The sequence below is a fragment of the Nipponia nippon genome, unplaced genomic scaffold (genome assembly GCF_047370975.1).
Source record: "Nipponia nippon isolate SJK-2023a ecotype South Korea unplaced genomic scaffold, ASM4737097v1 scaffold_6, whole genome shotgun sequence".
Taxonomy (NCBI): Eukaryota; Metazoa; Chordata; class Aves; order Pelecaniformes; family Threskiornithidae; genus Nipponia; species Nipponia nippon.
This window is the reverse complement of record NW_028262380.1, coordinates 81938166-81954298: the sequence shown is the minus strand read 5'-3', so window position 1 is coordinate 81954298 and position 16133 is coordinate 81938166. Positions and strand designations below refer to the sequence as shown.

Sequence of the window (16133 nt, the reverse complement as noted above, 5' to 3'; positions counted from 1 at the left end):
TCCTTGAAACTAAGGTCCAAAGGCTCCCGAGCCATCTGCAGCTGCTCCGTGCCCAATCTCCCCACCGCAATCCTGCTGGAGCTGCAGTCTGCGAAGGCCTTAAAAAAAAAAAAAAAAAAAAAAAAAATCCATCCTTTATAGCACAACTCATTCACCCTCAGTTGCAACGCTCCTGCCAAAATGCACAAGGCAGCCTGCAGGCAAACCTGCACCCCTGTACATCAAAAGGTGCTCGATGAGTAGTTTCCAAACCCCGAAAGGCTAATAGCTACTTATTCTTTTTCAAAGCTCCCCCTCCACCCCCCCAAAAAAAAAAAAAAAAGAAAAATATTACAGCCTGTTGAAGTGAAACATCAGAAAGTTACATGAGACTCTCGCGGAAATAAAAGCTAAGCTCCAGGGCTCAAAACGATGAAGGCACCTGACTGATTTCTAACATGAAATTTCACCCAATCGGCCCAAGCAATGGGCTTCTCTTCACCCCCACTGGCACAGAAGAACTGCCAAGCCAGCGGCAATGCTCAGCATCCGCAGCAGCTGCCAGCCAGGCACGTTAGACCCCTAAAATTTATGGAATTTCTTTACATTTGAAAATATTCTTATATATTTTGCGTAATTGAAGACCAAACTACATTGGCTCTTGCCAGAGGCGCCAAATTACAACTGTGTTAGAGACACGGAATAGATCCAGAGGTAGGTTAATGCCAAGGAACACTATTACAGAACTGGAAGCAGGCTTAAAGTGACTTTCGGCTAACGGTTAGACGAAAGCTTCGAGACTAAATAGTCCTCCTTAGAAGAGGTTCATATCTGAAGATCTAGTGCTACCACGCAGCGCACCAAGATTCAGAAAAATCTCGGTTTCCAGTTATGCCGCTGACCCGTAAATGTCTTTAAGCTTAATTTTTCCATCGGTAGATAAGGTGGTATCACACCTATACAAACCTTCACAAACGTGACTATGGAACACTAAAACGAGTGCTCTTTTTATCCTTTTCCATTCACAGAGCTAATCATGTTGACAACTTTTATGCAGCACGTGTAATGAGTACTTTGCAGCGTCATTCATCTTACAGTGATCATTTGAACTTGCGGGATTTAAGAAGCCATGGAAAAATGTATTAAGCAGCATCCATTTACATGCACAAGCAGACAGAAACGAGTCCTCATGAAATTCGAATGGAGCAGGTATTTTGAGTGGCTTGGGGACTGCAACCGACACAAGCCCAGACACAGGAGAAGATGGCTAATCTTGGGAACGTACCGCTTAAAAAAACCAAACCCGTTTAACGTGGGCAGTCTGACAAAACCAGCTATCAAGTGAGCCACGGTGTTTCTTTCTCTGTCTTGCTGAGTACAAATGCATGGATCTTAATATTCCTTGCCAATCCGTAACATCTGAGCGGTTTCTTCTCATCAGCACAGAGCCGTGCGTAGCCCTCTCTTTTCGATCTGAACACGGCATCATCTCCCACGTCGGCTTTAAATCAGCCAGCCTTGCTGCGGAACGGCTGTCCCGTGGGGCGAGCCTGCTGCCAAGCCAGAAGCGGAAAGGACTGCTGAGCTCTGCAGTCCTCCCAGAGAAGCAAATGAACAGTGATTCAGACTAGCTGAAACACTCTTCTTTTAGAAATATAAAATTAATAAAAAAACCCAAAACAAAACATGCAAGGACAGTGATGTCAGCTCAGTCATGCTCTTACAGGAAACATACCCGCTTCATCTACAAGTTTTATCTCAGTTCTTTTTAAAAGAACGAGAAGAGCTGGTATTAATGGTGAATACTCCTTGCCATGGAGGACAGCGTGCTCAATTTGGTTGTTATTTCTCAGTACAGCAGCAGCATACCACAGTGTTGGGGCTGCAGCCACCACTGTCTGAACTTCCCCTTGCTACCTGCAGTTGGTATTGTGCGGACACCGGAGAAGGTCTTCCATTTTAAAGATCACACACATCATTCTATGCAAAGCCTAACTGTATCTGAGAAATCTGGTTTCTCATTTTGTTTAACAAATGCAGCTTTGTCAGAACAGAAACTGAGAGAACATTGTCACGATAAACAAATTCTACGAGTGATTATGAGCATGCTGCTCACAATACTATAAGAAGATCCCATTTTTATAGCGGCAACAAATCAGAAGGTCTGAAAACATTTTAAAATTATATCTCAAAACACATGCAAAAATTCCATGCACACTGAATGGACCACAACGCGTCTGGATTTCCAAAAAATCAGTATTCCTCACCACCCAGTATTACTCTCATGCCGAGATTTAAGTGGTCTTAACATAGGACAAATATCAACACTTAGGTGAGGTGGCAGGTTCAGTCTGGAGACAGAATGAGACGACAAACCAAACTGCCTGCTAAAAATCTCATCCAAATAATATATACCCATAAGAAGCTTCCCTCCCTCCCCACCCCCCAACACTATGGGTTAATTCTGCGGTTTTTAGAGGAAGGAATGCCATAGAACGACCCTTTAAGTAGCACAGCTCTCAAGAAACAGCAGATATATCCTGACAAAAATAAAGTCCTATAGAGAATGTGAAAAGTATTCCAGCAAACACCCCATGCTCCACGCAGTGGGTGTAACGTTCACGGTTGTTCCTAGGCTGTCAAAAGGCTTGGGGTTTGCAAGGGCGTGAAAAATGAACTCTTCCTACAAGGTCAGATACATCACTGCAAACAAATCAAGAATCCTCGCCCAGCTCCTTAAACAAAAAAAGAAAACCAAACACACAAAGAATTCCCACATATTAGAATCATTTGAACTGCTACAGGCAATGAAGGGTAAAATCACATTTCTAGCTCAAGCTTGTGAGCAACCACCTACAGCTCTGGTGACAGAAACAAATTAACCTTTTTGTGATAGGCAATTTTTCTACAGAAAGCACATTTTTAGAAACCCCTACGGTTTAGTAGAGCTTTTTAAGGGCAAACCAATATGTGAAGGATAGAGCGAGAACTATACAGTTCACTTTAGCAAGCGCAGGGGAAAAGCTAAGAGACCCCGACAACTCTGGTAGAATTCTCCCATACTGATAAACACAAGTTATTTGCCACCTATAAACAGAAAACCCAACTATGCTTCTCACCCTAGAAAATATACCTAAGTATGTACAATCATAGGATCAGATTCTCTACCACACCATTACACGTACGTGGCCAAAAAAAAAAAAAAAACACACAAAAAAAACCCTGAAAAATAAAAACCTACCACCCACCAAAACCCCCGAAAAACCCCCAAGAAAACAAAACCAGCTTGACTAAAATGAAAGCTGTTACCTTGTCCAACAGCAATAAAATGCAGTGGCTCAGTAATGCCTTTTAGAAGATTCCCAGACATTTATTTGGACCTATCATCTCTAAATCTCAGCAAAACTGTATTACAGCAAGACTGCTGAAAAATACTTCTTCTGTTTTGTCCCTGTGTCATCAAGTGGCACAGGCGCAGAGTGGAGCGTCACAAAAAGGCAAAAGGATCGGTATTGCTAAGAGGGTGTTTCAAGGCCCCGATTACGTGATTGATTTATATTTTTGCCGCAGAAGGCAGCATGCGAACATTCAATGCCACCATATTACGCCCACGTAGGATTTATAGGAGCTGTCCGCTTTGGAGCGCCCAGCTATTCCGATTTGAATATATGAAGACAGAAGCACTGCGGACCAACAAACCTCAGGAAAATCAGAAGGATCTCACCTCCATTAAGAGTGAGCTTAGTGTACTCACACGAAGGCCTAAATATGGATTTTAGAGCCCCGGTTCAGACATCCAGCTTTGAAAAACGCGGCAGCCACGTCCCTCCTTCGCGTTTTTATTGGCGACTTACAAGCAGGGAGGAAAATAAAGAAAAGTCCCCTCACCCGATGCTGGTTCATGAACACATTACCTCCATGCAGGTTCTTAACTTGTTATCACGCCTGTTGCGCTGATGGTGATACTGCAGCTGATACAAGAAATGGCAAGTGATAGCCAACTACGGTTTGTTTGGGTAAAAAACAGTTGGTCTTTGCTGAAGCGAAAAGAATGGAACGTTACTGTGAGTAATCACATGTTTTGGAACAAATTAAAGCGATACGTTCTCCAAATCGCTGGACAGCGAGCTGTGCAACAGGAGAGGGAGATCTGTTCTTGATCTTTACGTCAAACCTTAGCTAACTCAATGTACTAACACACTGATACAAGCTAAGTCAGCGATCCTTCCAACAAAGACAAGTCCAAAACAAATGAAAGCAATCCCACTGCACACAAAAATTCACCTGCCTCAGCTGAGCCCTTCTGTTTAAGATTGCTACCAAAGAGAACCAGTGGGCCCGAGAAGTAGCCGTACGGCCCCAAGCATTTGCTTAAAGATATAAAAGATATATATCCCCTTTAGAGATGATCTTCCCTGTATCAAAAATAAAATTAAAAAAAAAAAAACCAAACCAAACAGATATGAACCTAGGTGATATGTCTCTTCCCAGGTCCAATTTTTTCTTTTTAAGGGTTTTTAAAGACAAAACACCAGTACCAGGCAGTGGATATAGGAAACATCACGCTTCCGCTCCAGTCACCCTCTCCCTTGAGACGTCTGGTTTAATTCTTCCATAGACTGCTACAAGTTCATCAGTTGTGCTATGAAAACTGTGAACTGAGCCACGTCGAGTTCTAAGCAGCCACCTATGTACGCACCAGCACCTTACAACCCTTTGTAATATATGGACCATCAAGACTTTTCCAGTGGGAATGCAAAAATCAGACTTCAGAGCCACGGAGCGCTTGCTGCTTTGGGTTCTCTGCAGCTACTCATGCTAGGGCTGCCTAACCTGTTTCAAATGACCTCCTGTCAGTTGTTTCAGCTTCTGGCTGAAACGGATGAGGATGCGACACTGGTGGCAGCTCAGCCACGGGTGCGAGCAGACAGCAACCTTCAGCCTACAAGCACTCGTGAGCACCTAAGGCTCAATGCCTCTTCAACTAATACGGCTTGAGCCAGAAAAGAATGGGAAACAGATAAGAAACAGCAAAAAAATCCGTAAATATCAGTGCTTTCACGCTGACAGGTTTTCCAGGGGTACTTCCCTGAAAAAAATTTTGCAGGCCACCTTTGAAGTGAAAAAAGCCACACACACTCAAACTAAAAAACAGTGTCTGTGCTCCGCTGGCGGTCACCCCGGCCTCACCAATCACCCGTTCCTGCGCCCGCCCGGCCTCGGCCCCTCGCGTGCACACGCGCTTCTGAGCCTCTCACAAAGCCCATCCCTGAGCACAGGTTGGGGAGTGCCCTACAAATCCGAGGGACAAAGCGACCTAATGAAAACCTTGGCAGAATGCATCTTCTACCCTCTAGCATCTCTCTTCTGCCCTGCTTCGTAACTATTTGAGTACGACACATATTTCTGTCAATGGTTATCAGTCTCTTTGGAGAGAAATAAATTGTTTTGTCTGGCAACCAGACAGCTAAGCCTTTAATAATTAACCTCCACCCCCAAATAATGGCTTCTCAGCAGACAAACAATAAAGCAAAGAAATATTTTCACGCTCTTATTTGATAAATAAGAGTCTGTTCTGCATGCCAAAGCACAAAGCAGACAATGGGCTGTGTTATTGCACAAGCTTATCCCAAAGTTCTTTTGCATAATGGTACGCTTCTATTGCTTTTGTAGTTTCACCCCTCTCCGCTGTGCTGCGGCAGGTCTGCCTGCCCACGCTGGTTCTGGCATTCAGCAGTGCCCATTTTCAGTTTACCAACGTAGCACCGCAGCTCTTCTTGGTCCGTCTGGCTGCTTTCGCCTGGCGGAGCTCCTGCCCTCTCCGCCTTGCCCACCCAGCAGCACCCTTTTGCGTGCCCTCCCCTCTCCACCACGCTGGCTGGCAATTACTGGCTTCGGACAAGAACAACAAATGTCATTATGAAGGAGGAGGAAGTGAAGGAGAGGATTGTTTGTCTTTATTGTTTATTTAAGGTCTTACAATAATTTAAAAGGAAGCAGTGCCCTCCCTCGCCACTCGCTTAAAAATGCGGGTATCTTCCTCTTCGGAAAACACTAAGCAGCCAGAGAGCAAGAAAAGCCACGACCGTTGGATGTCCATACCAAAGCACAGGCAAGAATCAAAGAAGGGAAACTCAAACTGAGGGACAGGGTAGGGGATTCTTATCCAGACTACTAAAAACTGTAGCCAAGCTTGATTCTACAATACCTACTCAAACGCCTAAAAGAACGATTCTGGTAAGCCCTAATTGAACACCTGCATATTAACACTTCAAATCTTAACTTAAGAAGCCCTCATTAACATTTCAGTGAAAAAAGGAAAAAATAGTTTTGATCATCAGTTTACTTCCCAGGCGAAAGGAAAAAAAACCACAAGAAAACAAACAACCAACCACCCAACCCCAAAAACCACTTTTCCATTCCCCACTCCCTTAACAAAGGTGCAAATTTTTTCCCCTCGACAATTAAGAGAAGACATCCTTTCCACCCACAGAAGCTACCTTATCTTTGGCACTCAACTGAGCTAGTCTCAAGTTTTCCAATGCAAAATCATCTCAAAAATTGCACAGTCTCAACAACGTGTAAAGAATAATCTTACTTTGGGCCAGCAGACATCACGGGGCAGCTCTCCTCTGTGCAGAAGTCCGTAATGGTTCCGTAAAGCATATTGATCTGGTTGAAGAAGTCGACAGCTGTAAAGCATTTAAACCATCAATTAACACTCTGCGGCGTAACGGCAACACAAGCTTCCTACAGCCTTAACTGTAAAGCGCACGCTGCTGAAGAGGGTCCTGAAATAATTTTTGTGAAAAAACTTCGTTGTTATTGCTTTTTAAGATGTATTACAAAGGACATGCCGAATGCAACCACTAACTTTCTAGAACAGCCTCTGGCAATACCTATTTAATTCTTCAGTGCTGCAAAACCTTCATCTGAAACAAGAAAAGGGAAAGAGAAAGCGGAGTTGTTTCCTTTTCTGAAAGTTCGGGGCATTTTATTAGAATCCCAAATTCTACTGGCAAGTCTGGAATAAAACACACATTTGTAGCGTAAACTTTCCAGCCAGAGCGCGCTGCTCCTCATTAGGCGACACGGACTTCCCTCAGGGTTTGTATTCCACAAGTCTTTTCAAAGAAGATTTTGTAGAATCACAGAATGGTTTGGGTCGGAAGGAACCTTTTAAAGATCATCTGGTCCAACCCCCCTGCCATGGGCAGGGACACCTTCCACCGGACCAGGTTGCTCAAAGCCCCATCCAGCCTGGCCTTGAACACTCCCAGGGATGGGGCACCCGCAGCTGCTCTGGGCTCCCTGTTCCAGTGCCTCACCACCCTCAGGGTGAAGAATTTCTTCCTTATATCCAACCTAAACCTACTCTCTTTCAGTTACGTTATGGTCAAACACTGCATCTATGGGAGGCAGGTACAGAAGTCATGACACAGGAACAGTTACAGTGCCAAGCAACCTCTGTTCCTTAGATAATCAATTAATTACCACAAATCATTGTTTAGTCCACAATGTTTCCTCGTTATAAACTATCCTTGGAGTTCTGTTCTGGGGGGTTACTGCTTAAGTTTTGTTACGTGTTTGGGAAAGCAGTTCTCTTAGCCAAAACTTTTTATTTTAATGGTCTACAGTTGAATTACTGAAATAAAAGACCAAAAGTTACATATCTGAATATTCCCATAGTTCTTACTACTTTCAATAGGTGCTTGATGACTTAGAACTTTTTGAAAGCAGGGCTCTTCTTCAATAACCTAACAGCAGGTTCTGTTCTGAGGAACTGTGGTCACTGTAGTCAGTTTATAAAATCCACTTTGTCTCCCGTCAACGAATGCCCCCCCCTTGCATCTGTGGGGGAGCACAGCACATTACCAAAGTATCAATATACAAGGTTATGATTTCAAAATGACCTTCAGACAAGGGATGTCATGAATGAAAATTGGAAAGCGACCAATATTAAGCACTAGGCAATAAAATTTTAGGTAGGCTGGGTTAAACCGTTAACGGTTGGACTCGATGATCTTAAGGGTCTTTTCCAACCTTAACGATTCTATGATTCTATGAAATTCTTACGACTGACTAAGCGCATGACGTGGTTCCAGAGTAACAGTTCTACCACAGGTTCCCGTCTCCCTTATCCTCCAACAGTTACTGCAAATTCTGCTTCTGGATGAGCCCCAGTAATAGAAGCATACAGGAACTTAAGACTTGTGGGTCTAGCTTTGGTGTCCTTATTCATTCACTTTTATGCGTGGATGAAATGCAGAAACCATATAAAAATCCAAATCAAGTGTGGAGTTCAACTCCTCCTATTTAACCACAGTGCTTTGCAAATTTAACTACTCCACCGACACCCCCTCACCCTGAAAGGAACCACATATAACCTATAAATATACTTAATGCCCCAGGCTACATCACTTGTACTGCTTGCCACCTCTGACGACAGGAGCCTTTACAGCGAGAAACTTCGCTGATGAATCGTGTCTGCAGAGCCAGTCCTCAGGATGAGACACCAGTGCTCAGTCTGTCTAGGCTCAGCATCATTTAACACTTTTACTTCAGTGCTACCCGTGTTATGCCTGCAATTCAATGTGCCAGAGACAAACCGTTTCTTTTTTCAGACAGATTTCAGGAATGCTCAAATAAAACCCCTTATCAGCAGTACTGACAGTCTCATCATGTCTCCAAATAGCCAGTTCAGGTGACAAAGCTCTTCATTCTGAACCAACAGGGAAAGGTTTTCCTGTGACCAGTTCCTACAGTAGTTACGCAGGCATGTTTGTCTTAACTTAAAAAAAGAGTTTAAAAAAAGAGTTACCCCTTGCAACACTGTATAGTCTCATACCACCAATGTGCAGGACGCTCTGGAATTAACGCCAGCGATACGCTCCTCTCAATCCAGTGCCGTGCCAAAGAGAAGCCAGCGTATTACTTGGTAGCCTACCCCAATTCGTGTTCCTTGCTGAACTCTAGAGAACAGAGATAGACAGTTCTGCTGTAAAGACATCCTAACCGTAAGCACTAGCAGATACCACGTCCTGTGACAGTAACTGACGGCCGAAGGAAAGGGAGCGTTAAATACTGCAGCTCCCCTCGCTGACTTTTCCAGAGAATAAACCTCAAAGATTACACCAACATCATGGCAGCAAGTTACAGCAACCGTTCAGGAGATGCAGGATCCGAGCTACAACCGTGTCACGCAACTTCCCAGGCATCAAAAAAGGGAAGCAAATATTAACTGGTATGGCATGCACCTAGCACAGCTCACCTCCAGCAACAAAATCTGTTCTTTTTACCCCTGCACAGTAAAAGCAGAAAACAGCAAAACAACATTGGGAAAGGCCGATAAAAAAAAGTTACAGAGGACCAGGAGGCCTCCTAAAGCTTGTTTGGGCCAGGGGGGAGGACACAATTAACACCAAAGGCAGCAAGAAGGCGTTATATACGGCCCTTGTTTCTTAAGTGTCCACAACAACTGTTAATTAAGTTTCCATTCCCTGCTCCCAGAAGAAACCACAGCCCAATGTTTGCTTCAAGGCAAGCGTGTTCAAAAAACCCACGCAGACTTTGACAAGATGACTGATTATTGTGAATCCCACACTCGCAAGTTTCAAAAGGCCGCGAGACACACCGCCCATCCACCAAGCCAGCTGTGTGACGAACACGAAAAATGCAAGAACCTCCTTTCCAACATGTGTAAAGCTGTACAGTGTCTCTGCGTATTGTAATTTCCTCGTTTTCCTCATTCTTGTTAAGTTTCGAGGGCTTAGATGATTTTTTCCAAGTGCTTTTCTACTTGAAGAAGTGCACGCTATCCGGTGTTTTATTACAAAGATATGGGCAAGATGCACTTCTGAAGTGATTTTTTAGTATTTTCAAATCTAGTAGATTTCAGATGAAACTGATTATACGCTTCCCACATTTTTTTATTTTGAAAACCCATTTGAAAAATCTACACGTCCATCAACTCATCACCGTAAGACATCAGGAAGGCTAAGAGCTGAGCACATCTGCTTCTGCGCTCTCATTACTGTGAAGGGCAAAACCAATGACAAAGTCACACATTTTATTTCCTTATTAGATGTGTCCATCAACAGAAGGGGCTCACAGCTACCATTAACTGGTACTAGGTGTGGTAGGGGGATGCTGTAAATGAAGGGAGCATGTAATCAGGTCTAGAAAAAAAAAAAATTAAACATGAAAACCCCTCTTTGCTGCAGGAGGCATGTAAGACGACCATTTCATGACAGAACGCAGCTGTTACCAAACGGAAGCTCCCACTCTCTTGCCGAGTGTTTCACTGCCTTTTGCCACCCAGCGAATTTAGCAGTTAAGTCATTTGGGAAGGGACAAACACCGCTGCCACGCAGGAAAGGGGAGACGTGGACTGGAGGAACCACCAAAAGGGAAGGTTGCCAGCAATATATGAAGCATCTTTAGTAATGCTTACTCATAAAAATGGGCTGGCTTTTTTTCTAGACAGTTTCGCAATACAGCATGAATTAACTTTTATAAACAATGGTGTCAGCAATTTCAACATTCCCCGTAAGCAGCGACAAGTCATATACCAGAGCACTGCTGGGCTAATTAAGAACCCCAAGGCTGAAGTCAGACAGTTTCACTTCCCAAACACGTCAAAGAGCAAGAAGAAATAGACAGAACCACGTAAACAATTAGAAGACATTTATCTTGAGCATCATTTATACTCGACTGCAGTGCACAGCCGATACCGTACGATCACGGAAGCATGCCAAGCCAAAGACACAAAAGACGAGGAAACACCCAGACAGGGCACAGAGTTTGTGGCAGCCAAAACTGCACGGGCTACGGAGCATGATAGGACGTGGGTTAATCCATTCTTTAAGAGCAGAAGGCAGGCAGCAAATTCATGCAGCAGGGAGAGGAAGGAGGAGGAAACATGGTCAAGCAATCAGAACACACTAATTTGGGCATCATTGTTTGGCCTGACCTAGCATGAAAGGAGAGTTAGGACAAATAGCTTTAGAGGAAGTTAAAATAATGACATCAGAGACTTACCAGAGCAAAGGCTCACAACTTGGTAGAAACAAAAAGAAGGAACTAACTTCAGGAAAATTGCAAAGATCGATCTCTGGGCTGGTTACAGGCAAAAGGAAAGCCAGGCCACACACCTGACTGGAGTCTTGAACGTCTTTTAGGTCTGGCCCTCACACTTAACTAAGTTTTTATGCTTAGCATGTAGAGGCTTGACTGTACCATCGGGTAACAACCCTAGCTGAAAAAGAGCTAGGCTAAACATACTGAGATGGCACTGACGGGCTACTTTCCAAAAACAGCAGTGACATTTCTACTTCAGCACGTGTTTGTGATCAAGTGCTCAGACCTGAACCACTAAGAATATGAATTATTTTGTTAACAGGAACATCTTTTTGGCATAAGGAGATTAAGGAGTTTGTGTCTCGGTGAGATGCTCTGCACCTGTCAGCTCTAAACGATGGGACATTCACCTCTCCCAAGCGCAGCAGCGGCGCACGCAGGGCAGTAGAGCCTAACCCGCTAGCGAGGAGCACACAGCTGTCCTCCCACGAGTGTCAGCCCACGCTCAACGCCCCCCTTACGAAAAAAATAAATAATAAAAAAAGGTTAGCCAACTCACTGTTAACTGCAACCCATTCATTTAAGTCTTCACCCTCTGGGAGCATAACGGCCATCCGGAGATTACCGCTTCCGAGCGTGGCTTCGGCATGTTTTAGCAGCTCGTACTGGTGAGACCCCTCTGGGATATTCTTCTTTGGTTTGAAGGTTTTGGAAGAGCGACTACCACTGCGAAAGGGAGAGGAAATATTTAGAGAACTTGTGGAAAGGGTAGGGAAAAAACAAAGGAGCGGACAAGTCACACATAAGCAGACAATTAAGATAAAATACTTTCCATACTCCCATATTTTCATATCAAGAAACAATATTTAACAAAAACGGGGATGCGAAAGTAACAGATGCTTTGACTTGTTGTTTGAAACAATTAAATGATTCTCCACTACCTTGCCTTCTCACCTGCACACCCTGCTGTTAAGCCAGCCGGACAACTGGGAACGCTCTGACTCCCTCCCCTCTCTCAGCAAACTGGATCATGGGCAAGATGAGACCAAAAATATTTCCTTCCCCAGAATTTGGACAGCCACATATCGAGGACAGCAGCCCAGCCAAATAGAAACCTTCGTTGCTCTGAACAGTCATGGAGCTTGTCATGCTAATTAAAGACACTATTTATTTAGCACAAAAACCCACGTTCTTTTCCCAACGCCCACCTTCATGAGACACAAAACGTCACCACACCTGCACACCTGTGACTAGAAGGTAGGGACAGCCTGTTCAGACCCCTGTCTTTTCAAATCAGGCATGATGTGTTATATAGTTACTATTAATTCCTCAAAAACAAGCTGCTATTAGCAAAGCGTATTTTCTACAGACCTAGCCGATTCAGAATATTACCTTAGCTTTCAACGTAAAATAACTTTTCCAGTACCTGGTATTGTCTAGGAACTTAGTTTTTAAAATAGAGTTGCTCAAAAATACACAAACGCTTTAGGTGAAGACCGATACAATTCCACATTTTCCACAAACTTCGTATGTCATTTTCCCCTGGCTTCACAGCATACAGACCTTTCAGCCCACCAGTCAGGCAAGAAATAAGGATGACAACTTCTACATAAATCCATTTTCTTGCCTATAATTTTCTTCGAAAAACATGGACTGACTTCGAAAAAAGTTTAGACATTTAAATTTTAAATGATGGGAAATTTTTGGTAGCGGGGCACAAGGGTTCTTCCCAGCTCACTAAATATTTAAACTGCGTGTCTGAACACGCAAGGGTTGTAGCTTATCTCTGGGGCAATGCTAACGTAGCTGCGGCGTCACAGAGAAGCACTCTTAAGAAACTTAATTCTGCACCTCCTTTCCCCACCACGCCACGCTACAGCCATCAGCAGAAAGTTAATGAAGACGGCTCGTTTCTACAATCCTGAACGCCAACAGCTCTAGCAGAGACACAGTGCGCACCAAAGCACACAACGAAAACTCTTCTTTCCAAAACACATGATGACAGGTGACCGAGAACACGTCATTTGCCAAACATATGACAGAACTGCCTAACAGCCCACTAAGTCTCACTTTAGACCTGAACATGAGCAACAGAAGAAGGAAATCTACTGAAACTGGAGATCAATAAGGCGTTCCTCCATTTCTTTTGTGCAGGTAGTAACGTCTTTGCAGGTGCATCTTTGGCTACTGAACAGCTCCCACAAGTCAGGCTGGCTCGCGATTTACATGGTCCCGCTCCTGCTCTGACTCTCCCTAGCTACAAGGGAGCAGCAGCATCCTTCCCCTCCCGCAGGCCTCCGGACTAATCCCGTTTCCTATCCCTGGTAAAGAAGCGCTTGGCTGGACTAACAGGGATCGGGGAGGGGGTTACACAGTTGAACAGGCCACGTACATTCACACAGACACCAGAACACTGCTATTGCAGTCAGCCACTAAATGCAACTGAAGAGCCAGAAGTAGGAAGAGGAACCATATGGCTCCCATACCCTCTGTTACAGGAGACTTCCAGCATGCACCCAGTCATTTGCATTTCACCCTAAGCAAGAATACCAGATTCAAATCTTAAATAAAATAATGGCCTCCCAGTGGGAGTGAGAAGCTGCTGCGGCTCGAGGAGTTCCCTTCACCTCCCACCCCTCCAGCCACCCGCGTTTGTTGCCAGGCCAGGTTCAAACCCACTCTGAAGAAAAAGCAACTGAAAAAAAACCCCGTCAAATAAAAAACCAAATCTTTCAACTGAGTACTTAAGAGACCCAAGTTCTTCTCTTCAGGAACACATCCACTTTATAGCCACTATGCCAACACAGGGAGTTAAAATACGACTTAAAACATCTGGCAACTGCTTCAGTGTATGGCTGCACGGACAGGGCTGACGCACGGTGATATTCACAGCAACCGAAGAGCAAGCGAGACTGGTATCATTACCTTTCCACACGTGTCAGCCTACGCAGACGAAAGACAGCACAGGCTCAACCCAAGCACAACGCTTCCTACCTTGCTCAATAGATTTTGTTCTCACTCCGTCCTAACCAGACGACGAGGGAAACCAACTCCTAATACTTCCATGAAAAGCAAACGAAGTTTCCACAGACTCCACCACTCCAAAGCTCAGGTCATTCATTCATCATAAACGAGAAAGGAAAATAAGAGATTCCTTCCCCTCCCCGCTGCGTACATACAATCCCCCATTCCTAAAACTTCGGTCCTCCTTTCACCATGTTTCCCAACCTAAGGTACATCAGCTTCTCTTTCGCAATACTGTCTTTTTCATACAATAATGAAGACTGAAAAACTTCACTGCTGTAACTGGTCTGGTGCAGTTACCTGAGGCAAGATCTGCAAGCTCATTAGAGGGATTACTACTGGGTGCCGGAGCTCCCCGAGGGCGATGAGGAAAGCTCCATCCAGACAGAGGGAGCGCTTCCCAAGAGGATTCAGATCACCAAGGGCAGCACCCCGCTTACAGCTTCAGCAGAAAAATCTTTGTTCGGGAGGAGAAGATGGTATAGAAACGTAGAAAGCAGTAACTGGGAAAAGGTTAGGAAATAACTAAACCAAGAAACTGTTTGGATTTAGCAAAAAGGGGTAAGCCAACAGAGGGGGTGAGGGTTCGAGAACAAGGCACAAGGAAAGCATGGTGAAGGAACTCCCTAAATAAAACAGGGTACTTGGAGAAATCTCTGGGTGGGAATTCACACCGTATCCACCCCAGATCGTGAGCGTGCCAGACAGCAAACCAAGTCATTGCAGAGATGTTGAACACCCAGCACAGATCTTCTATGGTCAAGGAAGCAGAGAATGCACAACACGCTGGAAAATCATTAGGTATCACTTAATCCCCGCTACCCCCTTCCCAGAAACAGGAGGTTTCTTCCCAAAAGAAGAAATGGCAAAAGCCGTAACAACAGGCTACACAATGATTTGGTCTCACCAACTACTCCAAATAAGCCGTTCCCTATCTGCCTCCACTACCTTTCTGATGACTGCCTCCCAAATTCAGCACAGCCATCCGGAGACAGCAGGAAATGGTCTCACACAAAAGGCAGGCAGGCATCCAAAAGGAAGAGTCATTAGGATAAATGCAGGCTTCTAGTCGTCGCGTGTTATGGAAATATCTGCAGTTTTGGCAATAAGTTACCAGAATTCCATGCATTTATGCCGTTCACCATACGTGAAGCCAGTTAACGGCACGCACGGTCATACACTCCTTGATGCAAACAAAAGTTCAGGGACTCGACAACCTAATACAGCTTCCCTACGCCAAAACCCTTACAGGACACATTTGCTCTTGGGCAGTCTAGTCATAATGTTGCTGCAAACATTATTTCAACTACCGTATTAGTTCAGAAGCTCTCCTGTTATTTAACCAAGGAACATCCTCATTTATTTATTTATGCCTTACCACCCCTTCAAATGGTTACCTTACTAAGTAATCCCGCTTCCTCCCTAAACCCTGACCACAGCAGCGTCTTATTCCTGCTGTCCGACATTATGATTCCCAACACTGAGACGAAGGCATCTCAAAAAAACCAAAACAAATAAATAATAATTTTTTTTTTCCCTATTAGGTCAATCTGTTACCTGTGACAGATTTAGAAAGTCTTCTTGTTCCACGTCTATTTCTTCAACTCCTTGAGCATTCAGTGAAACAAGTAGAGAGTTCTGTCTGGTGGCCAACAATACACACGGTAAGAGATGTCTTGATCAAGCATGACATTTTTTTTTCACCTACAGTGAATTCTATTAGGGAACATACCTGTGAGCCATTTCTCCCCAAATTTCTAAATGCTGCAAGCTAGTAGGCAGCACCTGCCTTTCCCTGTTAAGTGTTTCTGAACTCTCCTTCAGTTTGGGAACATCACGTTAATGCAGAAGTGAACGGGGACAGAGAAACCCTCAGAAACGCCACCCTGAAAATCCCGTTTTCCTTGGACACAAAAAGGTCATGAAACAGGGAACACGTTGCATCGCTCCCACTATTTGTCACAATCAATTTCTAGCCTTCCAAAAAGAACTGGCTTCTCAAAAAATTCTTGCAATTCCAAGGACGTTTCGCTCCCTTCACTCCCACATCC

General features: G+C 44.3%; 1 protein-coding gene across 3 annotated transcripts in view; it reads right to left on the bottom strand.

Annotated features, from left to right (window-relative positions):
* MOB1B (MOB kinase activator 1B) overlaps positions 1–16133 on the bottom strand; it is a 43967-nt gene that overhangs the window by 9857 nt on the left and 17977 nt on the right. For 2 of the 3 annotated variants that reach the window (XM_087737195.1, XM_087737196.1), the window contains exons 2-3: positions 11618–11784; positions 6578–6671 (exon numbers count right to left, since the gene is read on the bottom strand). In XM_087737195.1, coding sequence (XP_087593321.1) covers positions 6578–6671; positions 11618–11784 — 261 coding nt within the window. Of the gene's footprint in view, positions 1–6577; positions 6672–11617; positions 11785–12012; positions 12335–16133 lie in introns of those variants that run through there. The other variant, XM_087737197.1, reaches the window with a different exon arrangement.